The sequence below is a fragment of the Chrysemys picta genome, chromosome 3, assembly GCF_011386835.1.
Source record: "Chrysemys picta bellii isolate R12L10 chromosome 3, ASM1138683v2, whole genome shotgun sequence".
Lineage (NCBI taxonomy): Eukaryota > Metazoa > Chordata > Testudines > Emydidae > Chrysemys > Chrysemys picta.
Window position 1 is genome coordinate 173,804,224 of NC_088793.1, and position 27,177 is coordinate 173,831,400.

Genomic DNA, 27,177 nt, shown 5'->3' on the forward strand with positions numbered 1-27,177 from the left:
GAGATTTATAGTTAACATTTTGTTACATTAAAAAAAACCCACCTCTTTTACTTAATATGATAAGATCTCACTCTGCATTCAGTGATAATGGAATAGATTTGCTACCGTTATACTGTACAGAGCAACATCTCTTGGGGGCGGGGGCGGGAGGGAAGCAATAGTAAAACAGTTATGCTACTGAGCACTCTTATCATAAAGCATGTAAGTGCTTGGACAATACAATAGAAATATATAGGAAACTTTTCCTCTGGGGCTACTATACATCACTTCACAAGGGAACAGAGCCAGATTTTCCTCACTTACACCTGTATAAATGCAGAGGAATTCCACTAGTTTAAATGAAGTTACTTCATGTTTACATTGATGTAAATGAACAGAACTTGTATTAGACCAATGCAATATGGATGTATTTAGTTCTAGTATGGACCTTTATTCTTGTATTTTGATATAAGAAATTATTTTTGTGTAGGTTGGAGACCCTAGCACTGCTCGAATTACGTCTCGGATTGGAAAAGAATACACTAATGTCATAAATATGCTCCTTTTAACTCTTCCTGGGACACCTACAACTTATTATGGTGAAGAAATAGGAATGGAAAATATTGCAACTGAAAGTGTGAGTGAAGGACTTATAAATTCAAATCCCCTAAGCAGCCCTATTAGTTCTGAGTACACAGAATTTTCCAACAAAACAGTAACTTTTGTTTAATTAAGCACATATATTTCTCATTCCATTCCCAACCACTGTCCTGTTTCTAAAATAATCTTTCCCCAGTTAAAGGGGAGCAACCACTTGATTATTCTCATTTATTATTATCTCCATGAAAAGTCAGCATTGAGTAGGAGCATTCTGAATGGCAGATGTTCCTCCTTTATTGGTTTCTTAGTTCTCTCCCATAGTGAGTGAGTAAGTGTGTGAGAGAACCAGAGTAGCTTCATCTCCTCATGCCCCTGCACAGAGCTAGTAGTTATCCAGCCCTAGATGACCTGAGCACAAGGACTGCATGTGAATAACAGCAATGGTAGGACTAGCCTTCCCAAAGGAGGCTCCTCTGCCCACTGCCCCCAGCCCCTGTAGGGCTGAAGGAAGTATATGGTGTTAAAGGGTGTAGTAGAATAAAATACACAATGCATTCTCGTGGCTAATAGTGATAATACATATCTAGGCACCAAAGCATCTGCCTTGGATGCTGAAGAGAGTTCTGTGTTGAGGCAAAGAGTTTCAGTGACAAACCCACCTTTTCCCCTGACCCCTTCAAGTGGATTAATGAGGCCTTCTAGCAGTTAAATCTTTTCAGGAAAACTTTGCCTTTCCTTCCAGAAATATGCTGACAAAGCTTTTCAAGGGCTTTATTACTACAGATCCCAGAGCCTTGTCTGCTGCAAACACAAAGCTGCTTCTTAGAAAGGTCTCACCCTTTGGCACAGCCTTCTGTCTCTGGGGTTTCAATGGCCATCCAATTCTGAGCCCTGGGCCACAGGAGGGAAGGAAAGGTTTTCTTTAACCCTCAGAGACAGGACTCATGAGCAGGGTCTCTGAGAAAGGAGGAGTCATTTGCTGAGGTACACTTTTGCAGCCATGAAAATTTACTCCTGGGGGAATTCTGCACCATAAAATTAAAAATTCTGCACACAATATTTTAAAAATCTGTAAATTTTATTTACCAAAACAACACAATATAATTACACCAGTTTCAATTATTTTGGTAATTTATTTCAAAGTACCCGTCAGCAAGTATGTCTATAACAGACAAAAAAAATTCAGGAATTTTTTTGATGAATAGATTCCTTACTAGGCATACTAATACAGAACTCTAAGTAATAATTCATTTAAATGACAATACAGAACCATATTTCCTGCACCCCTCAGAAGCAGTGCAAATGCTTGAGGGAGTTGGGGGTAACAGAGGAGTTGAGGGAGAGGGAAGTAATTGCTGGGAAAGAGTCTGGATATGAACTTGGAGGGTTGCTGGGTATATGGGTGGGAAAAGTATAGAACAGGTTGTTTTGGGGGGGGCAGAGAGGGATTGTTAGGGAGCCTCCCCCATGCAGACCCTGGCTTACCCTTAGCATCTCCCATTCAGTCAGACACATCTGCCCCTGTCCCCCTGTACCCCTCAGCTAGTCCCCTCCCCATGTGTCTGTGCCCCCCACTCAGCCAACCCCCTTCTCCCATGTGGCCCTACACCCCCCCCATTCCCACGTGTTCCTGCAGCTCCACTCCCGTACAGTCCCTGCCCCAGTCCGTCCTCCCACACTAGCCCTAATGAACCCATCTTTGACCCCCCCAGCAGCCCCATGTGTCCACACTGTCTGTCTCTCCATATTCCCTGTATCCTGATGTGGCCCCACCAGTGCTGTGAAGAAGGCAGGCTCTTTCTCTTCCCTTTGGGTGCTGGGGCTGGCAGGGGATTGGTTGCTCTGTTCTAGTGCCACAGTGGCCCCTTCTGGGCAAAAGTCAGAACTGCAGCAACTTTCCAGAAGAAGTTTATTTTTTTCAGGGAAAAAAAATTACGTGTGGTACAGAATTCCTGCAGGAGTAACAACTGAAGCCCCAGGAGATAAACTGAATGAGGTGAGGGAGCATTACAGGGTACAGACATCTGGGACTGGTGGTTATCCTGCCTGTCAGAACATGTGAGCAGGAGAAACCCAGTACCTATATTGCCACAGAAAGGAAAGTGGTACAGCTGGTCAAAATTTTCCTAACAGTTTTTCCACAGAGAAAGGCCTTTTTTACACCCACACACACACCCTTACCCTTTTTTTGGTGAAATTGCTGAAATGTGTGTGTGAAATATTTCATGTTTTTAAAATTTTACAAAGTTTATCAAATCATTGCAAATGTTGCTAGAGCTTTTGATAATTTAGAGAAGGTGTTCAATCATATATTCAATAAAATTTTTGAAAAAATATTGAAAAACAGTCAGGAAATGTTTTTGAAAAAGTCTATTTTTAACTTTTCAAAACGAAACTTGGAAGTTTTCACAAAGCTAGCTTTTCATTTTTGATCAGCTGTAATAATTTGTTTTGCAACATACAACACAACTGTCACACTTCTCAAAATTTTAAATAATTCCTTACGTTTTGCAAGCAAGTTTTGACATGTTTTTCATTTACCTGTTACCGACCATGAGTTCTAAGAGTATATCTTGCACTTGAGGAGGGAATCCTACAAAAGGACTGATATACACCTCTAGCCCAATATAATGCTGTCCTTGGGAGCCAAAAAATCTTACCGCATTATAGGTGAAACCGCGTTATATCGAACTTGCTTTGATCCGCCGGAGCACGCAACCCCCCCCCCCCCCCAGAGCGCTACTTTACTGCATTATATCCAAATTCATATTATATCGGGTCACGTTATATCGGGGTAGAGGTATATTGAAAACTGTAATATATTTACAAAGCACTCATCAGGACAGATTACATTTTCTCAGATAATTAGAGCTAAAAATATAATACACTGTAGAACAGTTAACAAGCAAGGATACGCTACTGAATAAGGTACTTAGTCTTCAAATTTAATATAAACTTTGATTATTCAAATATTAGTACAGTATCTCTTTCCAGGATACAGATCACCTCATATATCCACTAACTGCATTTCTATCTGTCAAAGAATTTATATGGTCCTCATTACTGTAAAATCTGACCACCTAATAATTATTAATAGCTTTTTATCCTCCCACCTCTTCTGGGCAGGGTAGGCAAGTATTATCCCCATTTTACAGATGGGGAACTGAAGCACAGAGTAGATTAAGTAACTTCCCAGAAGTCACACAGAAAATCTGCGTCTGAGCTGGGAATTGAACACAGGTCTGCAGCACTCAGTCCAGTGCCAAATCCATTACACAGTTTTTCCTCCCCCTTTCAGTGATAGCTTTTGATTCTCTCTCTTCATGATCCCCCTACACTTGTGGGATTTTTAATTACTTCCTGTAAAGCTTTAGGTCTAGGACCTAATTAAAGTCCCCTATAAAATGAAATAATCTTGACATGACAGAGAAGCTTGAGCAAAAGATTGTTAACTGGATCATTCTTTAGCACATTAACGAGGATGTTTTTGAATGGTGCCCAATACTCTCTTATTTTTAGGTGACCTTTCCAGAGAAGTCACCCATGCAGTGGAATGGCAACCTTCATGCCGGCTTCAGTGAGGGTAACTTAAGCTGGTTACCTGTTAATCTGGACTACCAAAATGTAAATGTCGAAGTAAGTATTTAAATTAAGGACACAGTCGTATGGGTTACAAAAAAATGCTAGCAAAATAGCTTCAGCTAAATGAAGCTCTAATTTGTTTTGATTAGTGGAATGTGGCAGTTTAACTAAGTTAAAACTAAAACCAAGAAAAAACAAATCTGTGGAAGAAAAATGGTAAAAAATCTTATTGCAACAGCAAAGGCTATTTTACCACCCCTCATTTAACCAGAAAAATATGGTGATATTGAAGTGATTTTTTTTTAGTCTAATTCATTTAATCTTTCAACATTAATCTGAAATCTACCCACCCCCATTTTAATTTAGATTACTACAAGTAGGCTTTGTTAAACTTAGCAGGAAAATAAGATGGATGCATTTCTAGGTTTGCATATGTTGTTCTGTCTAAGACCAAACTTGACAGTTGCTGTTACACCAAGTAGGTCAAGTACTGGTATTGTTGATCTACAACAGCAAAGAAAAAACACTTGAAACTAATCCATTGGGGGTTGCTTCTGCAGCTCTGAAGTCAGTGGGAGCAAAATCAAGTCCTTGATGCTGAATGCTCTGATTCCTTGGTATGGAATGCTTTGCTGACAAAAAGTGTATGAAGCGCAATGGAAGGAGCAAAGACAGTTGTAGGAGAAGGAGACATGGCTATCATCATGGGTGGAGTGGCAAATGTGGACAATATGGGGAGAGATGGGGCAGATAAGTATATGGAGAGGCAGAGTTGTGAAGGTCCCCAGAGGTTGAGGACAAATAGCTTCAACTTGAATCTGTGGAAGGATTTGCAGTGGGGGCTGAGAGTCTGAAAGCTGGGAAGATAATCTTAGCAGATGTGGTAATCACTTCTGTACTTCAAAGTAACATTTCCAACATTTAACGAGGAATAAATGACTACGGTAATGATGTGACTTTTTTTTTTTTTTTAAAACAGGTTCAAAAGACTCAACCTAACTCAACACTGAATCTATATCGAGAGCTAAATTTACTTCGCAACAATGAGCTGCCCATTCATAGGGGATGGATGTGCTACATTTGGAATGACAGCAATGTTTTTGTGTATCTGAGGGAATTAGATGGATTAGACACAGTCTTTATAATGGTTCTCAATTTTGGACAGGAATCAATCATAGACCTGAAAGCTGTAGTTTCTGAGCTTCCGTCTGAAGCTACCATAAGGCTAAGCACTAATTTTAGCAACACTGGTAAAGTTGTAAATACCAAAACAATTAAAACTGAAAAGGGGGAAGGAATTGTCCTTGAGTATAAAACAAGGAAGACAGTTCATACTATGGAAACTTTCCAAGGGAAGTGTTTTGTGGCTGAAAAAGCATGTTATTCTAGTGCCTTGAATATACTCTACATGCATTGCTAAGCGCTAGGGCATGTAGGAAATTTTGTTTTATGCATTTAAGGCAGGAAAGGTTGATTTCAGGTAAATACTGTGAATAGTGTGGCAATGGCTTTTTAAACTTGCTGGTTTTTGTATTAAATGAACAGCAGCCCATAAACAAACTAATATGGCTTAATTGTCTGGCCTCTTTTATTGGTGTGTGAGCAATGGTGGTGAGTGGAGGGCAGAAAGTGCTTAGCTTAAGGGCAACCAACTAACCAACAACCACGGAGGCTAGAGTTTCCAGAGGGATTGTGAACAGGCACAAGGAAAGGTAAGGATCCTCCCCTGTAAAGCCATCCCTGGGGCTGGTCCATTCCAGATAAGTATTTGTGCAAGGGTAGAACACTAGCCATATGCCTATAGGGCTCCTAGAGGCATTGTGCCTAAGGTATAAAGCTCTTAGGATTTCCTGCTTGAGTGTTGTACCTGTGCACTGTGTAACCCTATTGTGGGCTGTATCTGACTGCCACAACTTAGCCACAAATCCTGTGGCAGTTTACACTCCATAGTACTTGTTTTGCAAGTTTCCTATTTGTGTAATGGGCACTGAATTGTCTGAAATAGTTAGAAGCAAATAAGTCATCAGGTCAGTTTTAAAACAACTCATTTAGAGGAAAGAGAAAATTGAGAGCTGATCAAGGCAAATATGTAACAAACAAGTTTTTAGTACCAGCTGGAAGAGAAATTTACTTACCGAACACTTCATAATTAAAGCTATGATTTAGTCACTGAGGTCATGGCAGTCATGGATTCCGTGACTTTACCGGACCTCTGGGACTTCTAGGGCTTCAGGATGGGGAGGCAGGACTGTGCGCCCCTGCCCTGCAACTGGGGCTGGCTGGAACCAGGACCCTACAGCCCCAGGCTTGGCAGGGGTTGGGGCCATGCACCCTAGCCCCATGGCTTTTGCCAGGGGTGCACCTAGGGCTGCATCCCCCTCCCCAGCTGCTGCCAGGGTTTTGGCAGGGATGCAGCTGGGGCCAGCTCTGAAGCGGGGGCTGTGACCCCCACCATGGCAGGGGGCTTGGCCTGTAAGTCATTCCCCTCCCTCGCCCCCCGGTTATTTGTAGTAAAAGTCATGAACAGGTCATGGGCTCCGTGAATTTTTGTTTATTGCCCGTGATCTGTCGGTGACTTTTACTAAAAATAACTGTGATAAAAATCTTTGCCTTAGTCATAATTCTTCTATGAAGATAGAATTTGTAAGGGATCCACCCTCCTCTGTAGATTTGGGATGCATGTTTGTATTCATTCATCTTTTGTGTTTGACAAGGAACTGGTAGCTAGAGGCAGGAGACGCTGCTCCTCCAATGCAGCAGGGAAGGAATTTACCACCTGGTATGTATATGTAAGCCAGTAGCTCACACAACTCTGCCTTTATGAGCTCCTGGTCTGGTTATGCACCGGAAGCAGGGACCCATATCTGGGATCTATTACAGCTGGTTCCTTTGGAGAATGAGTGCTCATTTTTTAAATTTACAGGTATGTGATATGGCTTTTTCAGAAGTCTAATGTGTATATACACAGTTTTTAAATCTTTCAACAAATTCTGAAATAACTGTGCATGTTAAATAAACCACTTCTTCAAGTTATTCTCTCTCAAGTCCAAATTCTTTGTACAGAAAAGCAAGGTGGCTTGTAACCTAAAACAATGAAAATGTAGTTAAAAAAAAAAATCAGAGGACTCATTCTAAAAAAATCTTTGGATTTCTGTCAAACCTTCCCACCCTTTTTCTGGCCCCTTCTTATATTATTCACCCTGATAGCCACTGGTGCCACTAAATACCGCCTTGCAGCAATCTGAGATGTAAACAGAGACTTTCCAGATCAATTTTCTTTAGAAAAAAGCAGCCACTGGGATCTGAAAAGCTTCCCAGTAAGAAAATGTTATTGGGCATGGGACAGCAGTAACGGTGAAGGAGGTGTCACCAGGTGCTTTCAGAGTTGATTTGCTTAAACTATAATGCTATTTGTAGAATGCTTAGGAGTTTTAAAAAAAAATGCACTTAAAATCTGGAATTTCTAAAAGACAAATTGCCCCCCCACAATATAAACCAAACTTACAAAATTTAAAGCTGCAGAAACACATTGGTGATTTTCTCAACCAAGAAGGCTGATGAGAGCAAATGAAAGGCAGTTTAATCAGAACATTTTGAGCCTTTACAATTGGATGTTGTAAAGCTTTCGCTATTACTGTACCAATACTTTGCACTATTTAGAGCTGTTCATCCAAAGGTATCAAAGCACTTTACAAACAATTAAAGCTCAGAACACTGGGTTAGCAGTTCCGTAGTTAAGTACCCCATTTAAAAGATGGGTAAGCTGAGGCACAATGAGGTTAAGTGACTTGTCTATGGTCATACACACAGGGAGCCAGGAACAGCAGCTGAGAATTCTAACTCCCAGGCCCATCCAACTCAACCAGTGGTTCTTGTTTGTTAGCACCAATGTGTATTAAATAATACACAAAATGATGACATCATAGTGTTAATATACACTTCACTATAGATTTGTTTTTGTCCTAACTATAAAAATGTACAATAGAGGAATCATACCTCATTTAATGAATCCTCCCACAATGGAGCACAATGACTGCCTCCTGCCTGAACATTTAAGATGATATTAGGTATCAGGTTTCCTGAAACAAAAACGTTTAATGTCAGTCACTGTTGAATGAACAAGGAAAGCTGGAGCTGTGTGTGTTATGTGGAGAGGGATGATATTACCACTATCCTGGCCAAGATACTTGTGTAGTTCTACAAGCAAGAAAATTGGAGGGGAGGGGGAACAATTGTATGACATTAAATCACACGTAATAGGTTGGTGGATGAACTATTTGCATTAAATGGTTCCTGATGATTACATATTTCAGGAAGTATATATACACAATTGTCTCTCCATTCTTTTCAGAAGGATGGATTTTCTCTTCATGAGCAAGGCAGCAGCAGCTGCCATCTTTACTTATTCCCTGCAGCTAGGCTCCCAGCTGCCGGGAACAGCTAATTCAAGAGCTAAAACCGTGAAAGAGGGACTCTTCCCCTCATTAGTAAAGATTAGTTGGAGTCTGTTGTACTAAAACATAATTTTAGCATCTGTTACTGAAAGAAAGTTCTTGGCTGGTGATAACTTCTATCAACAATATACAACTTCCATGCTTTAACAGCCATGTCATTGTATCTCCGGGAATAGCATGTCTACAACTTCAGAATGAACAGGGAAATAGTAGGTTTGTGCAGGCTCTGAATAATAAAGGGCTTTAAAATTCACAGCAAGGGAATGAGATTAAGTGGATTATTAATTTTTTTTTTTTTTAAGAATTATTTAGCACCCATTAGCTTGACTATTTTAAGGCAAATTTTGGATCCCAAATTGATGAGTGCCTTTTAAGATTCTGGAGAGTGTGTACTAAAAGTTTTATCCCTACCCATATCATTACAAGTAGGCAGCCTAACCCATACAATAAATATGGGTAGACTAATTTCTCAAGGTTATAGGTACCCGGAATTGCTTCCAACCTTTCAGTATTGTGATTTATATAGTACAAATATGCACAGTGGAACAAATTATCTAACATTTTCAGAATTTCTTTTAAGAAACATACTGTAAAGTGAACAAAATTCTGAACCAAACTCTCTCAAATAAAAATGGCATATATAATGGATGTTTGCCTCTAGGGAGGCTGTGGAATCCCTGTCATTAGAGGTTTTTAAGAACAGGTTAGACAAACACCTGTCAGGGCTGGTCTAGGAGCTACCTCAGTGCAGTGGACTGAAGTAGATGACCTATTGAGGTCCCTTCCATTCTTACATTTCACATGATTGATGGATAATTAGTTATATGACTTTTGTGTGTGCTTATTTAACAACGTATATAAAAGACACTTCCACATTACCTTTCTTATTCATGCTTCTAGCATGATCCCTTTCTGCTTTTCTAAGTTTATGAACATATCTTAACAATCCTATCAGTGGTATTCGTTGATCATTTTCATATGCTGTGATTAAAATTGAAGGATAAGCCTAAAAGAGAGATGGGGGGGGGAAAAAGTTATTAACATTTTCACTTCCTAAAATGTGAACAACCTGAAGAGTTCCACTTTGAATCCCTATACTATTACAGTACTTGAAGGCTTGCTACATTTGCCAATGATGGAGAAAAGATATCTTCTATATTTAGCATTGCAGCCCGCTTCTTTTTATAAAGCCCTACATTAGCATCCCTATAATTTTAACTTGAAAATTGGTTTGGTCTGAAAACGGCCAGATTTATCCTCAAGGGACCATCTGCCATGAAGTGATAACCGAAGCGCAGAATACTCTGACCATGCCTCTCCCCTCCTAACAAAACCCCTCTGCTGAGAGTTACTGGAGCAACTCCACACTTCCTGGGGACTGCCTCAACTCACGTAGGAGTGATGCAAAAGGAGCTCCAGTCACTTATCAGCTCACAAATAAGCAATTTTACTTACAATTACATTTATTTCTTGCTGTGGTCTTAATTTACAGATAAAAAGAGTCAAATTAGTAATTCTGCATCAAATTAGATGTAGTAAGAGTTCACATACACAGAAGACTATCGTTAGGGAAGTTGTACAGCATTAGTAACCAGTCACAGTTCAGAGAAAATGAATTAGCCATTCAGAAATGACACCGAAACATTTACTTGAACCATGTGTTTAGTGACATTACTCCTCTTCCACTAGTCTGGCAGCAAAACTATTTAAAAATCCTCACAAGGGAAGAAACAATATTTTTCATGCTGTGGTTTGTTGTATAATAGGAATAATCTAATACTTTATAGTATGCCAGCAATAAAACTTTTGAGATTGATTAATTGTCTAAGGGGAGGTGTTCAATCAATTTCAGCAGCCATTTATGATTTTGTACACTACAAAGCAATATAGATTATTCCTGAACTAACTAGCCAAAGATGGCTTCTTCATATTCAATCAGGATTTATCTTTTAAGAACACATAGTTCACAATCTCAGAGCTTTTTTATAAGCTCTGTGTTCCTAAGGCCCTAAGAATGAATCTGCAACTCTGCATTTTCATGATCAAATGTTTTACTTGTTTATTCTGTGTGGTACTATATATTGTATTAAGAAAAAGCAGAATAGTTTAATTACTCCTTAGTACCTGTGGCTTAATATTATGATAAGGGCAGTAACTTTTAATATATTCCATGTACTTTTCATCTGCTAATGGATTTCCCCATTCTTCCTGTTCTTCAATTGTCAGTGGGAGATCAGTGTCCAACATTGTATTTAGAACATCTAGGAAAGGGGCCTGAAAAACAAAACAAAAAGATGGTTTCACAAATTTAAGATACAGTTAACAAAAGAGAGGACACTGAACCTTCACATACAGTCCAGTCTACTCTACTAGAATCCACTAAATGTCTGTGATGGCACAAATTTATGGACTGACCCAAAGCCAATGAAGTCAATGGAAAGACTCCTTTAATCCTCTTATAATCATGCACGCTTGTTCAGGTTAGCAGTGAGCATCAGAAAAAGTTTTTCCAAATAATTATTTATTCTATGTTGTGTACAGAGGTTGTGTATGTATAAGCACCTCTTGAGTCTACCTCTGCTGAAATCCTTAGCCATACTTCCATCTCCTCTCACCTTCACTATGACAACTCTCTTTTCTATAGCCTTCCATAGTCCTAGCTCTTCAGGGTAAAGAATGCCTGTCTGCTCCCTCAAACAATGAAATTGCAACATTACCCCCATCCTTGAACAATCTTTCACTGAGTAAGAAATTGTTGACTAATTCTGAAATTAGAGAAGATAAAATAAACAACATAACCTCCTATTCCATTCAGGGCCGGCTCTACCATTTTTGCTGCCCCAAGCAAAAAAAAAAAACAAAAAACAAACAAACAAAAAAAACTGCTCGGACTGCCGCCGCTCCAAAAAAAAAAGAAAAAGGCTGCCTGGATTCTGCCTCCCCAAGAATGGAATGCCGCCCTTTAGCATGTGCCACCCCAGGCATGTGCTTGCTCTGCTGATGCCTGGAGCTGGCCCTGATTCCATTAGAAATCGGTCATCTCACCTGTAAAACTACGGCTCTGATGAGATCAGGATCAGCATTGCACAGAGCTCCTGCAAGAACTCCTCCTGCACTGCTACCTGTTAGCGCTGTATACTTTGGCTGAGAAAATCCTAGTTCATGCAAGAGCATTATACAAGCCTTAAGGTCGTGGAGACCTTTGAGTTTATTATGCATACATCCATCTTTATGCCAACTCAGGCCTAACTCTCCGCCACCCCTGAAATTTAAAACAATTCAAGTCACAAAAGTCACAGAACTTATGTTTCAAATATTAAGACATCATCATCATCTGTAGTAGTACAAAATAATGTTTTAGTATCCATAACTAACCTTCCCTTCCTTTCTATCATACAAACACCTACTCACTTCTTCATGGTAAAATGTCAGGGGAAAAACCCAATGAACTCTGGTGAAACTTAAAAAAACCCAACCTAGTATGTGTGCACTGTCTCTAGAACTGCACACGCACCAATCTGCTTAGTGTGAATATTCCAAAGTCATCAGAGAAGGACTATGAGGGAAGGTCTGCCTGGGTTGTCGTCACAGTAGATCAGTATTTTAAATTACCAAAGTAGATAATATCACTTTAAAATTATTTATACACACACTTATAAATAATAAAGGGAAACTCAGGTAAAAATTACATTTTTCCATCTGTGTGTTACTAATCAATTAAACAATGAAAAATTAAATCAGTTTATTTTTCACACATTACATTCATTGAAGTGTTGCCTTTCATTCAGTTTGAGTTAGGATACTAGGCTAATCAGTTTTACTTTCTGGTTCACATACATTTGCAAAGTGCTACAATGTGTGGTTGCAAACACTTCAAGGGAAAGTTTAATTCTGTTTTTTTAAATAATACTTCATTAATATATATTCTTTTGTTAATCGTATGAACCGTCACAAATATTTTTCACAAACCATTAATTTGGATCTAAATTACCTTACAGCGTCCTTTAATTTAGAACAAAATGGCAACTGAATAAATTGCCAGAATTCTTCATCTATAATGTTATCATTGTAAAACAAGTAGGACTTGGCTAAGTCATAAGATGCTAACAGAAAAAGAACATGTTTTCCATTGAGCAATATCAGAATATAAATGTAACTGCGGACTCAGAAGCTGATTTTATAGTTGAACTAGCCTCACGAGCAATAAATAATATTTCATCTCATTTAAGCAACATTTTTTCCCTGTTAAAGAACATAACTGAGAAATAATGGAGTTTTCCTGTATCTTTGATCAGATGAATGAATTTTTTAGAACCAAATGAAAGCTGGAAAGAGACTGTACATTGTGGTAAAAATGACTGCAATAGGATTGTAGCTGAACAGAAAGCAGAGAGGAGTTAGCCAAAAAAGAGACAAGAAATAGGTTACAGGCTTGAATACCGTTTTTAAAAGGCAAATGCTTTTCGACAGATACAGATCAAACATGAATGTATGCTACTGGCCTGGGAATACGGGTGATGGTAAATTCTTACACCATGAACATAATAGCAGAAATTATGTTTTTGAGCAAGGACAAGATGTGACTTTACAGAAAATGATGTGTGTATTTGAGAAGTCAGATACTGTCAGGGCTAAGCTGAAAAATCAAATACAACCATCCTGCAGATAAGTAGAGACACTCAAGCACCAAAACATGGATCTTGTGAATTTAACCTTATTTGCTTTAGGGCACTTGAGTTGTAATTGAATCACTTAATTACCTATAATTTTATGGAAGATGGAAATGTGATGGTATAGGAATGGCTACTACAGTACAAGACAGCAAAACGAAAAGGCTCTTCCTAGCAGTCTCAAGAATATTGATCATGTGCCCTACAAATAAAAATCTTTTACATTATATACCTACAACTTACCTAACATGGCAATATGCTAATATCCAACCATCTTCAATTAGCATCAGCTTCTCAGCTTTAAAGCTCATGTTCAAATCTATGCCATAAGCTCCATATACATGAACCAGAAGTGGTTTCCTGTGTAGCTCTTTAGAATTTGTATTATAAAAAACTGTAATTGGCACCAAAATTTCATCCTGGAAATGAAGGAGTATTTTACATTAAAGGATGTTTCCGAGTTCACAATGACACACAGCAATGAAAACTTCAATTATTTATTTTAAATGTGTTTTTTTGATTACAGTAATTTTTTCCCCCACTTGGATTGTACAAAGCACTCTTGAAAAATAAAGCGAGAGACTGAACCTCTGCTGGGCTGGTTTACTGATGCAGAGTATAAAATTCATTTAAGTGCAACACCTGAGGTGTTTTTAAAATATCAAAGTACCCTGCTCTTCCGTCCCCTTGTAACACCATCAATATGTATTATGAACTGAATATTTAGCCCTTACTGTAGCAGCAAACTTGTTATTAACTTAACATCTCAACTTTTTTAAACTCAGAAGGTTGTTAACTTTTTTCCCTTCTTGACTGATGTATGCTGTACATCATTTTGGCATTTTTTGTTTGTTTGTTTGTCATAAAGACATAATACTAATACAATTGTATCAGGTCATGTTCAGCTACATAGTCTTAACTATAGCATACCAGCTCCAAGGTACACCAAATCTGGAAAAAAACATCAACACTACCTTTTCCTGATCTTTTTTCTATAGCGCTGGAGAAAACACCTACAGTTCTAGAAAATATGGCACCAGTAGTTCTTTATGGTATTTATTCCTGAATCACTTCCACAAACAGTTTCTACAGAGGGGGTACGGAGCATGGGGAAGGTAATGAGGAGGGGAAATGGCTGAAAATCTTACCTTGCTCTTAGCTTCTAACCGTAGAGTGTGGCAATTAATTGTAATTGGTGCCTCCTGCTCAACGAGATGATTTTCCACCAATGTATATGCAAAACGTTTAGGGGGTTGTATTGGGGAGGTGAGCTGAAAATAGCAAGTGCTGGCATTGTACTCAGGATGGGGTTCTGACTCAAATGCACAGGCCCATGCAGGTAACTGAGAAAATGAAGATTGTTAATAATCCCAAAAATTTAAAGTGAAACCTTTTACTGCGTTTATAATTATGTCCGTTGCCTCCTCTCAAATGAAAAGATTTGGACATAATACTTAATTACCTCAGTTTGTATTTAACACAAGCTCCATGTCTTATACATTAAAATGTTTAATGAAACAGTGTCAGCAAGTGTAAGAATTTAGCTAATCTTTTTCTACAGCCACCTAATGAGGTTCAACAATGAAGTAAAATGGAATATAAAACCTAATTCCAAAGTTTTTCATAGAGAGGACAAAATAAATACAGCCATATTCAAAGGACCATTTAAAAATGGGAATACTATATTAGCAAGATTTAAAAAAAATATAATTCAGATACCTTGTATTCTACTGTAATTTTTAACAATTTTCCTTATCTCATTTCCCCTCTGATCTACCACTTCTTGTTCAACTTGTAATACCGCCAAGTCAATGTCAGTTATTACTCCAGTGCCGTAAGTTGACTCAGTAGTGCTCAGCCACTTAAAACCCCTGCCTCTAACTTTGTTCCCAGTGCTAGCCACTGTGAAGAACAAAACCTTTTCTTGGCACATCTACACTCAGAAACTCACTGCTATTATGTTTAAGATTTTTAACTCTACTAAAAATGAAAGGAATCAAGATTCATTCTTTGAGAGCAGCAGGGTCCTGTGTCAAGCCCCCTGCTAGACCACAACTTACTTTAAGGAAGTCTGGTTAGCAGGTTGATAGAGGCTTCAGAAATTGTGCCACTAAAAGTCAAAGTTTTACAGAGAAATTGCAGTCCCTTCTCTGAACAATTGATTCGACTGAACAAGATCATTTAAAAAAGCAACAGTCTCAGCAACTGTGCTGGGAGTGTACTATATTTACCTATAGGAACACCATTAGAAGGAGGTTTGTAGAATACAACATTAGTAACTTATTGCAACAAGGTTAAGAATTCTTCAGATTTGTATATTTGAATAAATACAAAGAAACAATTTTAAAGTCTGTGGTTGAATTGTTTGTCTGCAGAAATTAAAGTATTTTGATGAGATAGGAGTTAAAAGGAAAAAGATCAAAGTCATAATGAAAATTTGGCATCTAACAACTAGGAAAAGTAGGAAATAATTATTTTTGATCACTCATATTGTAATAAACATAATTCTTCTAAATTACTTACTATTAGGGTGTGCCAGCATTACACATTAGTCTTTTGAATACTCTTTCAATATACTGACTTTGGCTATCTATCTAGCTCCTCTCAGTGGGCCAGATTATGATACCCTAATTCTCACTGCATAGTACCTTACACCATCGGGGTAAGGTTGGCCCACTGAAGTCAATGAGACTACTACTTAACTTGATCAAGGGGATCAGAAACTGGCCTTATGGTAACAGGTCTGACTGTAATACGAGATCAGACGACAGTAACATACACTTGAAAGTACACACAATGACACGTCACTGTTGTAGTATTCACAGCTTCTCTGTTGCTGACATTTATATTAATTTCTACTTTTATATTAACAAAAAGAGTCCTGTGGCACCTTATAGACTAACAGACGTATTGGAGCATAAGCTTTCGTGGGTGAATACCCACTTCGTCAGACGCATGTGGTGGAAATTTCCAGAGGCAGGTATAAATATGCAGGCCAGAATCAGTCTGGAGATAACAAGGTCTCGTTATCTCCAGACTGATTCTGGCTTGCATATTTATACCTGCCTCTGGAAATTTCCACCACATGCGTCTGACGAAGTGAGTATTCACCCATGAAAGCTTATGCTCCAATACGTCTGTTAGTCTACAAGGTGCCACAGGACTCTTTGTTGCTTTTTACAGATCCAGACTAACATCCAGACTCTGATACTTTTATATTAAAAGCCAAATGTGAATGTCTTCATGTAATAAACCGATTGTTTTAAAAATAAAATCTAAAATATACCTTAATAGACTGAACTGAATGAGAAACAAGAGAAATCACATTTAAATAAAGATGACCGTAGTGTTTCAAAAACATCACACAGTGATCTCTGAACATCTCTAAGTCTATTAGCTTAGTTTTTTCTTTCAACGTGTAAACCAATTGCCAGTTCTCCATACCATAGGAACCAACTGGAGTCTTCATCAACTACAAAAGGAAAAAAGATACATGAATGAAATGATAGGAGTTACAAAAATAATGCATACACACTTGGGAATTGTCATACTGGAAGGTGTTAATGTCTGCCATCAATCACAGACCTGGTTAAAGTTGATGGGCATGCTAACCATCCTTCCCTTCAGGCTAAATGGGAATGGAAGGAGCAATTAAATGTCCCTTAATGTAGTGATTATAACTTGAGACAATAGGAAGCCACTGTCCAAGCAGGCACTGGCAAGACAGTAAAAATGGCAAGCTAAGAAATTGCCTGTTATTTGTTTCTACTGCATTTAGGGACTCTGTGTTTCTTTGTAAACAGGATTGCACAAAAAAAAATCTGATTTGTATAATCAATTTCTCCTAGTAGGCAAAATAACCCAACAAAGTCAATAAAATTGGCTAACTGCTTGGGCCACCAAGGCAACTGTATAAACACTGGTATCTAGCTATCTCTGCCTTCAGTAATGGCTAGTAACTGATGCTTTAGAGGAATGTGAAGTACCTTCAAAATAGATTTAAGCCTGTTGTGTGAATACTGCACATGCTTATTCAGTTTCTCTGACTTGAGTGTACATAATGAAGAGTGGTATAAACCAGCCAGGCAGAATGTTGGCAGCAAGTTAGATGTCTATTCCAACAAAGTACAAGACTTCCTGTTTATGTACTAAAAAACTATAAATCAAAAAACTGAGAAACTGAGCAGCACAGTGTTTCTTTTAAAATAAACCTTACAGTATTTTCTATGCGATTCTAAACATCTCAGTAGGAAAGTGAATAAAAAGATGAAGTGGTGTCCAAGAGGACAATGTATGCACTAAAGACTGGGAATAGAACTGGATGGTTACAAATTTCTAGTGCATATTGTAGAAATGTACATTTGTAGAAGTAAGGTTAGTGCTGATGCAATGTGAGAGACTGATGTCCTGCAGACTAAAATTCTTTTTTTATATCTAATAACAGCATGGGCAATGGCAGTACAAACTTCCTCACACTGCTCAGCCAATGTGCTTCATCACTAACCTGTAGGTGGTATTTTTCCAATAGACAAGCTGGTCAGCTAGAAATTGGACTGAAATCACCAACACATTTTAATATAGGCTAAACAACCATCAGAGAGTAATAATTTTCAGTCATTACCAGATTGGGCTAGAGTCAAACTAGCGTTCCTAAAGGTGAAAGGCTCCATATACTGTTGTTAGTCCTTAGAGCCATGCAGTCCCCTACATGTCTAGTTCTTTTTAAAACTCCTCTAGTAAGCTGTCAAACACAAATAAAATCAACTTTCTCACCCCTTACAGATAAATTGAAGTCATACTTCCATGTGATTTGTAGCAGGCATCTGAACAAATACAATTACTAGTTTGTCAGAAGATTACCTTGTATTCCGCAGGCTCTCCATAAGTAGTAAGAATGTATAATTCATCATTTCTGTGCTCAACATGATAAATGACCCCGTTAGTTCTCCGTTGTACGAGAATAGGTGAATTAAAAGGATTGCTACAGTCAACCAACCAAACTTCGGAGCTAGTCTTGCTGTTACTGTTGATGGTGAGAAAACGTCTGTCTTTTGTGCAATATATATCCACAAAAAATCTGCAAGGAAAAAAAAAAAAAAGGAAGTTAAACTCATGGAGTTCTTATTTAAAAAAATCCTCAGTTCTGTCAGAATCAAGTAATTCTATCTAAGTCAAGAGGAAGCATATCTAGTGGTTAGGGCAAGGAATGAGAAGTTCAGCACTATTGGATTCTAGTGGTAGATGTGTTGTCTCCTTCCTGAGATTCAGAAAAATGCAGTTATAAAAAAGCTGGAATTCTCCAAGGAAACACTGATGAGAGGCAAGTTTTAAATCAGTTGGTCAAGAACAGATTTTCTTGATGTTTTAGGCCAACTGGCAGCTCATCGATGTATAGCCACTAACCAGGCTCAAAAGATGCAAAAACAAAACTTCCTTTATGAAAGAACATCAAATTGTTCTGCCCAACTGAAAGGCTTAGTAAAGCATTCAAAATCATCACTGAGAAAACAGGAAAAACTTAACTTTGTTATAGGGAGGCATGAGAGACAAAGGGTAATGGCAGTTGCTTCAGAAAAAGACAGTGAATCAAAAGTAAACACTGGCTAGTATGAGACACAATCCAACTTTGGCTGAGATGCTTAAGACCACTGAGGAAGGAAATGACAATTTTCTTTTCTTTAAAAAGAACAGTATGAGGATAATATGAAAAAGATTGATATAAAAAAGAAAATTGTCTAGACGAAATCTGGTGTGGTGGAAGCAAGAAAAAGAATAAATGTCCTGGGGAACAAGTAGGAAGAAAAATCTTGGAAGCAGAACACAAAACTACAGAGAGGGAACAATTACTCCCCCCCCACCCCCCCCAAAAAAAGTTTATGACCTAGTAACTACTTTAGAAATAATAACATCTGGCCTTTGAGATGTTGCGATGCTGTGGAGGTGCTTAATATTTTCAGTGGGTTCAGTCTGACTGGTGCAGTGATTGGAATGGGAGGGGAGACTGGCATTTTGGTTTGAATACTAGGATAACCTTAGTTGGAACCACTTTGGGATTGACATTGGTAAATGTGGGAAGAGGGAAAAGGCATTGTAAGTGAGACATTCCGAGCTGTTCTGCCTCCTTTTCACTTGCATGTGCTGCATTCTTCTTGAATAACTGCAGAGGTTTGTAAAAATGTAAAATGAGTTTTGGAGTAATTTCACTCTAGTGGATGTCAGTATCAATGATGCTTTGAGACTATGGTATTAGGCACTATACCAAAACCTTAGACAGTGTCCTATCAGCCACTACCGTATCACAAAAAACCAACTGAGTTCTCAGTGTGATACTGGATCTAAGGGGACTAATGTGATCCTTTAATGTATAAGTAGGGGAAGTAGGAGTAGGGAGGTGGTATTACCGGTGTATCTGGTATTAGTGATACTATTAATGCAATACTATGCTCGCTTCAAAAAAGGGGGTTGAAAAATTGGAAAGAGTACAGAAAAGAGCTATAAAACTTGAAGTCTAGAAAACACATCTTATAGTGAGAGACATAAAAAGCTCAATGTATTTAGTTTATCCAAGAGAAGATTAAGAAGTGAATTGATAACTCTCTACAAATACCTACATAGGAAAAAGATTTCTGATAGCAGATGGCTCTTTATTCTAGCAGCTAAAGGCATAATGAGAGCCAATGTTTGGAAGCTGAAACCAGATAAATTCAAACTAGAAGTAAATTGCAAATTGTTAACAGTAAGAATAATTAATCACTGGAACAATTTACCAAGGGATGTGATGCATTCTTCCATCACTTCAAAGCTCTACATTGACTGTATGTTTTTCTAAGAAGACATATTATAGCTCAAGCAGAAGATATGGGCTTGATGCAGAAGTTACTGGGTGAGGATCTATGACCTGTGTTATGCAGGCAATCAGTCTAGATAATCATTATGGTCCTTTCTCTGGTCTTAAAATCTACAGACAGGAATTAACAAAATCTTTAAAGAGCATTTTCAGGGCTTTAATTTAACCTTTTTACTGAGCTGGTAGTTGTCTTCTCCACACCATCTGTGAATGTTCCAGAATTAACTATTGTTACTTGTTTGCCTCTGCCTTAGTTCCCCACTGTCCTGCCCTGCTTCATTCCCTTGCCTCCTTTGTGGTGGTGTTAGAGCTTCTAGACTTTGCAGAGAATAAGCCCCCTGCTTACCCATTGCCTACCAACTGAGCAAGAGTGGAGCACTGCACTCAATCAGCGAGGATTCCATGGAGGTCAGGGTATAAAGTGTTCCATTCCTTTCACAAAAGTGTAAGGCCCTGTTTTTTTTTTTAAATTATTATTAATCAAGGCTAGAAGTCTTTAGCATCTTAGAAATGTTATAATGCAAATCTCAAGAGCTCCCCTGTTCACTTACATCTTCCTGATGTAGAATAGTAACACAGGAGAATTCTTTACACTTCTTTCGCCCACAAAGTAAGTGGTTCAGCTATGCACTGCACTAGAACATGAGCCTTTACACTCGGCTTGCTGTTTGATTTACAGTAATGACTGTGACCTTCAGAACTGTGTCAACAATTTCCCCATGGGGAAGTGTCTGGTCAGTGCAACTTGTTCCACTTGATTCTGCCACCTGCTTTATAGTTTTATACAATTGGATGTATAAAGCGCAGTTGGAAAAAGGATCTCAGTTATTTCATCGCAGTTGTACAGCATCAGTCATGCTCCTGTTAAAAAACTATTTCTTTACTGAGAATGTAATTCAGTAAGACAAAACTACCAACATATTTACAATGTACTGTATAATGCTAAGATCCTCAGAGAGACTAGATCATGCTATAGGGCTGGAAAACTAGTTCTGCAGTCAATTTAGCAAGAATCGGCTTTTCTTCCTAAACCACTGCTTCCAGAAAGGTTACTGAAAGGGTATTCAGTCGACAACAGTTTGATCACACAACGGCTTCACTCAGACTACCCACAGCACCAAAGCTTAGCCCAAACATTCTTTTTTAACAGATATAACACACACTAACAGTAGAAAAAAATGCCACCTGGTTTTCACCAAAGAACATCTTGACCTGAAATTGACCTTGACATTTACGAACCACAAACAGGTAACCGAGAACAGTTAAATTTAAGCTGATCACAAATCGGACAAAGTACATTCTCCAAGAACACCTGATAATCAGTAACAGAAAAAATAGGCTTTACATGATTTAATACACAGCGTGGAAGAAAACATTTTCTAGATTTTCTGAGCAATTATGTGTTTATATATTTTATGATAATTATTATGAATTATAATTCAACACATACAAGAATAAATAAGGGAAAGTTTAATATGTTTGATGAGAGATATTACCTTGGATCTTGTTCCGCATAAACTAGCTCAGCATGTTTTCTGTTAGCAAAAGTGGCCAGAAGCACCTTATGGCATACAAGGTTCTTTTGACTGGTGTAGAACAGAACATCATTTGTAGCCCATTCTGAAAAAAAATAAAAATAAAACTAAAAAAAAGTGAACTACACAACAGTATTTTGTGCTATCGAAGGAGTAAATAAAAGCAAATATTTTGCCCATCCCAAAGCAAGTTTTCAGAGGAGATTTGTGAATCTAATCTGAGTTCAATTAAGCTAAAGGTGACATTAAGTTGTATTTATTTTTTCCAAAATTAAAACTTATTTTTTTCTGGCCATGACATTAATAGTTCAGATTTGGTTTAAAGAGGAAATCCAGGCTTTTGCGGGTCAGCACTGAAACATCTCACAGCTGTACATTATCGAGCATTTCCCTTCTGTCTGTTATTACACATTATGCACTAGTAGGAAATACTTGTATGTAAAGTCCAATTCTGTACTGCATAGAACCTCACGAAGTCATTTACACCTGTGCAAGGTGGGTGTGAATAGCTACCATTCTGATTAAGTAATGTTTTGCACAAGTGTACATGATCACACAAGGTGGAAGACACCGAAGAATCAGGCCTATTGTGCTTTTCCTTTTATATATTAAATTGTCTGGACAGATCACTCTGAAGATTCTAGTCACAATGAGAGAAAATAATGCCAGTGGACAGTTCAAGGTACTGGAGCAGCATGTGTACGAACACCTACGGAATTGTCAATCTGCTTTATTCTGATCAGTGAATTAGGAAATTTTGCCCAGAGTTTTGCAGTTCATAGGCCTAGCCAAAGGATCACTGAATATAGGATAATGCATTTAAACCAGTCTCCATACTGGCCAACAATAATAATAATAAAAATAATCAATCAGTATGGACATACATATGGCATAACAAAACAGTACACTCTCTCTACTGTATTGCTCTAATATGCTGTAAGGGCAAAGAAAGTTCTCCACTTCCATTTCAGTATTGTGTTGTATATTTTACCAGCAAAACTGAGAGGTAGTAAAGTTTCCTAAGTTAAATTAAAGGCCCCGGGACCCCAATCAAAGCCTACTGAAGTCAACAGAAGGACTCTTAATTGACTTTAAGGGGCTTTGAATTGGGGCCCATATCCTGAAATCAACTGGAACTGCAGTTATTCAACATTTTACAATGTATTTGGCGCTTGGGTCCTAATTTTCAGAGGTGCCGATCACTTGCACCACTGACTTCAGTTGGAGCTGCAAGTGCTTGCTAAATCAGACACGAAGGCCCTGATCCTGCAAATGTTTATGTATGTGAATAACTTTACACACATTCACAAGCCTACTGAACTCAACAGGCACATTCACATACATGAAGTTAATCATGTGCATAAACGTTCGCAGGATTAGGAACCATGTGTAACAAAGGAATGCCCACCGTACAAAATGAGCTGCTTTTGTTTGAATTGCAAAACATGTACAATTGTGCAGTTTAAAAGAAACTTTTCGAGCCAGTAAATCTTTGTAAATCAATTGAGAACCCTTCTGCACTTTTAAAATGTGTGTGTCTTGATATGACAAGATAGGTAAAAAAATATTACCTCACTTACCTTGTCTCTCTCCTGGGTCCAACACGGCTACAACAACAGCGCTTTATAATAGATATCAATTTTAACACGGCAGTCCTTTATTTTGTTAAAAATATTATTACTGATTCTAAGGTGCAATATATGGAGCATTTTATCTTGCCATTTTGTATATTCTACATACATTTACAGACTACTTACCAAAACTAAACACATTTGGGATAATATGTTCCACCACAGGTAACTTCTCAAATTTCGTAACAATACACCTTGACTCTTCAGAATTTGAGCTTTTTATGCTGGTAGCCATATACCTCTGATCTGGGGAAATTCTGATGCGCTGAATAATCGCATCATGAAAACCAAGATCTTCAGTACTGAGTAAAACCTCAACACTTCCTTCATCTAGTAAACAAAAGAATACAGACAACAATATTATCCAAGAACCAGCACAATGAATCATAATAGTTTATATTCTGCTTTGATATTCTGCTAATGATATCCAAAAGTGGAATTTATTAGCATGGAATAGTTCAGTTGTCTTAACGTATGCTAATAAACAGTATCATACCTGAGTTTAATGGCATGTGCAAAAAAGATTTTGTTGTTGCTATTTTTAAAAATATTTTTTGATTTGTAAATTTGCCTGAAAAGGAGACCATACTTCTGAAGGAAGGTTTAAATTTAAAGTTCAAACTTTTGAGGTATTTGTGTGCAATGAGAGGAGAAATATTTTTCACCCTTTTGGAATTAAAAAATGGGTGAATTAATTTTGCTTATTTTTTTCCCACAGTGAAGTGGTCTGTTTTGTATAAACCCAAAGTGCTGACTGAAAAAAAAATCCAGAAATTTATGACCATGTGAAAACAAGAATTTATCATGGAAGTCTCAATATAGCTTTTGCTACTAATGTAAATTGATAAATACCAGGGAGGGAAAGGAGTTATTTAAATTAAGTGCCAATGTTGACACAAGAACAAATGGATATAAACTGGCCATCAACAAGTATAGGTTTGAAGTTAGACCAGAGATCCCCAAACTGTGGGATACGCCCCCTAGGAGGGGTGAAGGAACGTCCAGGAGGGATGTGGCAGGGCCCGGGCCAGCCCACACGGGGAGCGAGTGCCACCCAGCCCCTCCCTGCTCCCCAGCTCTGCTCCAGTCCCACCCTCAGCCGCATCCTTGGCCCTGTGCTTGGCTCCACCCCCAGACTCAGGGCCAAGGCTTGGGGAGGAGTGGAGCTGCACCCGGACATGGGTCTGGCTGCCGGCCCCCACCACAGCCCGGCTGGGGCTCCACTTCCACTCCCACCCCCAGCTGCAGCCCCAGCCTTGACTCCTTTATTTACCCCTGTCCGCATCCATGTCCCTGCTCCTGGCCCCGGCGGGGGGCATGGACGGGGTTGGGGGGGCTGCGACTTCAAAATTTTGGGGACCGCTGAGTTAGACAAAGGTTTCCAACAGTCAGAGGAGTGAAGTTCTGGAACAGCCTTCCAAGGGGAACAGTGGGGGCAAAAAACCTAACTGACTTCAAGACTGAGCTTGATAAGTTTATGAAGGGGATGGTATGATGAGACTGCCTACGATGGTATACAGCTGATCTGCGACTGCTAGTAGCAAATATGCCCAAGAGCCAGTGATGGAGAACTAGATGGGGAGGGCTTTGAATTACTACAGAAAATTCTTTCCCAGGTGTCTGGCTGGTGAGTCTGGCTGATGTTCAACCCACAGCCATATTTTAGGGTTGCCAGGCGTTCGGTTTTCGACCGGAACACCAGTTTGAAAAGGGACCCTGGTGGCTCCGGACGGCTGTTAAAAGTCCAGTCAGTGGTGCAGCGGGGGCTTGGGGCTAAGGAAGGCTCCCTACCTGCTCTAGCTCTACATGACTTCTAGAAGTGGCCGCCAGGTCCCTGCAGCTTCTAGGCGCATGGGCAGCCAGGGAGTCTCCGCGCGCTGCCCCCACCCCGAGTGCCGGTTACGCAGCTCCCATTGGCTGGGAACCACAACCAATGGGATCTGCGGGCAGTGGCACCTGCGGGTGCAAAGGCAGTGTACAGAGCCTCTCTGGCTGCCCATGTGACTAGAGGCCGCAGGAACCTGGTGGTCGCTTCCTCGGAGCCCCAGTAAGCGCCACCAGGACCCCGCACCGCCACCCCAGAGTCTCCTCCTGCTCCCCAAATCCCTCCCATCCCCTGTCCCATCCCGAGCCCTCACCCTCCCCACATCCCAACTCCCTTGCCAAGCCCAGAGCCCCCTCCTGCATCCCAAACCCCTCATCTCTCACCCCCCCACACCCCAACCTCCTGGCTCATCCCAGAGCCCCCTCCTGCACTCCAAAGCCCTCATCCCTGGCCTCACCCCCATGTGGAGCCCTCAGCCCCCACTGCACCCCAAACCCCTCAGTCCCAGCCCCACCCCAGAGCCAACACCCCCAGCTGGAGCCCTCAACCCCACCTCCCCAAGACACGCCAACCTCCTGCCCCAGCTGGTGAAAGTGAGTGAGGGTGGGGAAGAGCAAACAACAGAGAGAGGGGGGCTGGAGCGAGTGGGGGCGGGGCCTCAGAGAAGGGGCAGGGCATGGGCAGAGCCTCTGAGAAGGGGCAGGGTAGGGGTATTCAGTTTTCTGTGATTAGAAAGTTGGCAACCCTAGCCATATTTGGGGTTGGGAAGGAATGTTGGATTCTTTGTAACCTGAAATCATTAAATCATGGTTTGAGGACTTCAGTAACTCAGCTAGAGGTTATAAGTCTATTACAGGAGGGGGTGGGTGAAGTTCTGCGGCCTGCGATGTGCAGGATGTCAGACTAGATGACCATGATGGGCCCTTCTGACCTTAAAAAGTTTGAGACTTTTTAATATGTGTAATCATGTGACATTATTCCCCAGTTCCTGTCCCAGTCTCCTTTCTAGATTCTGAAGCTTTTACTACTTTTATAAAATTTATTACTTAAACATTTTATCATGTAAAATAAAACAAAAATAGCTCAAAATGGTAAGTTTTAAAAAAAAATTAAGTAACAGGGATGGTTAAGCTTGAAGCTAAGTAAAGTTTCCTAAAAAGTCAATGAATGCAGAAAGATCTGAGAATCCAAGAAATATCTTACCACTATCTGCTTTTGAGCAAAATATGCAGCCATTTTCTTCAAAGTAAACACAATCCCCAAACCTAATCTGTTAAACACAAAACAGACATGTTGCCAATATATAGGCAGAATTAAATCGTGGTCAGACCTTAGAGGTCAAAATATTTCCTAAAAGTCACTACAAACAATCTGTTTTCTGCTGAGGTTATATAGTAAATGAATAGGCCTATGGTTTTATGTATAAATAAAATCTAATTCAGCAGCATATATATAATATTTTATATATAAATAAGACAACACAATATAAAAGATGTGCTTGATACACTGAACGATTTTGTTAGCCATATTCAGAGGAATGAAAGTGAGTCACACACACACACACACTAAGATTTTCTTTTTTAAGTCAATGTACTGTAACACAGTGGTCACCAATCTGTCGATTGCGATCGACTGGTTGATCCTGGAGCCTCGGCCAGTCGATCGTGATCTCCGGGCTGCTAAAAGTCCTGTGCCGCAGGGGCTCAGGCAGGCTGCCTACCTGCTGTGGCCCCACACCACTCCCAGAAGCAGCAGGCACGTCTCTGTGGCCCCTGGGGGAAGGATATGTGTGTGTATGTGTGTGTGTGTGTGTATGTGTGAGGTGGTTCCTCCTGCACTGGCACTGCCTCCAACCCCAGCACCGTCCCCATGGGAGACCCGCTGCCCCCCTCCCTTCCAGGGGCTGCACGCAGAGACGTGCCAGCAGCCAGCTGCTTCCAGGAGGGGCATGGGGCCACAGCAGGCAGGCAGCCTGCCTGAGCCCCACTGCGCTGCCGACCAGGAGCCGCCTGTGGTAAGTGCCTCCTGGCTGAAGCCTGCACCTTGTACCCCCT

At 39.7% G+C, this 27,177-nt stretch overlaps 2 protein-coding genes across 4 annotated transcripts in view; one reads left to right on the forward strand and one right to left on the reverse strand.

Moving 5' to 3' along the window:
• Positions 1–7,194, forward strand: part of SLC3A1 (solute carrier family 3 member 1) — a 23,156-nt gene extending 15,962 nt beyond the window's left edge. The window contains exons 8-10 of the mRNA XM_024107452.3: positions 470–616; positions 4,099–4,215; positions 5,141–7,194. Coding sequence (XP_023963220.2) covers positions 470–616; positions 4,099–4,215; positions 5,141–5,581 — 705 coding nt within the window. The 3' untranslated portion in view covers positions 5,582–7,194. The remainder of the gene's footprint in view (positions 1–469; positions 617–4,098; positions 4,216–5,140) is intronic.
• The window catches only part of PREPL (prolyl endopeptidase like), a 26,198-nt gene continuing 4,104 nt past the window's right edge, over positions 5,084–27,177 (reverse strand). For all 3 annotated transcript variants that reach the window (XM_008170808.4, XM_024107451.3, XM_065590676.1), the window contains 12 exons: positions 26,327–26,393; positions 23,425–23,628; positions 21,629–21,752; positions 18,146–18,362; positions 16,572–16,757; positions 14,434–14,628; positions 13,529–13,704; positions 11,661–11,877; positions 10,740–10,889; positions 9,495–9,621; positions 8,158–8,240; positions 5,084–7,245 (listed from right to left, as the gene is read on the reverse strand). In XM_008170808.4, coding sequence (XP_008169030.2) covers positions 7,192–7,245; positions 8,158–8,240; positions 9,495–9,621; positions 10,740–10,889; positions 11,661–11,877; positions 13,529–13,704; positions 14,434–14,628; positions 16,572–16,757; positions 18,146–18,362; positions 21,629–21,752; positions 23,425–23,628; positions 26,327–26,393 — 1,800 coding nt within the window. In that variant the 3' untranslated portion in view covers positions 5,084–7,191. The remainder of the gene's footprint in view (positions 7,246–8,157; positions 8,241–9,494; positions 9,622–10,739; positions 10,890–11,660; positions 11,878–13,528; positions 13,705–14,433; positions 14,629–16,571; positions 16,758–18,145; positions 18,363–21,628; positions 21,753–23,424; positions 23,629–26,326; positions 26,394–27,177) is intronic.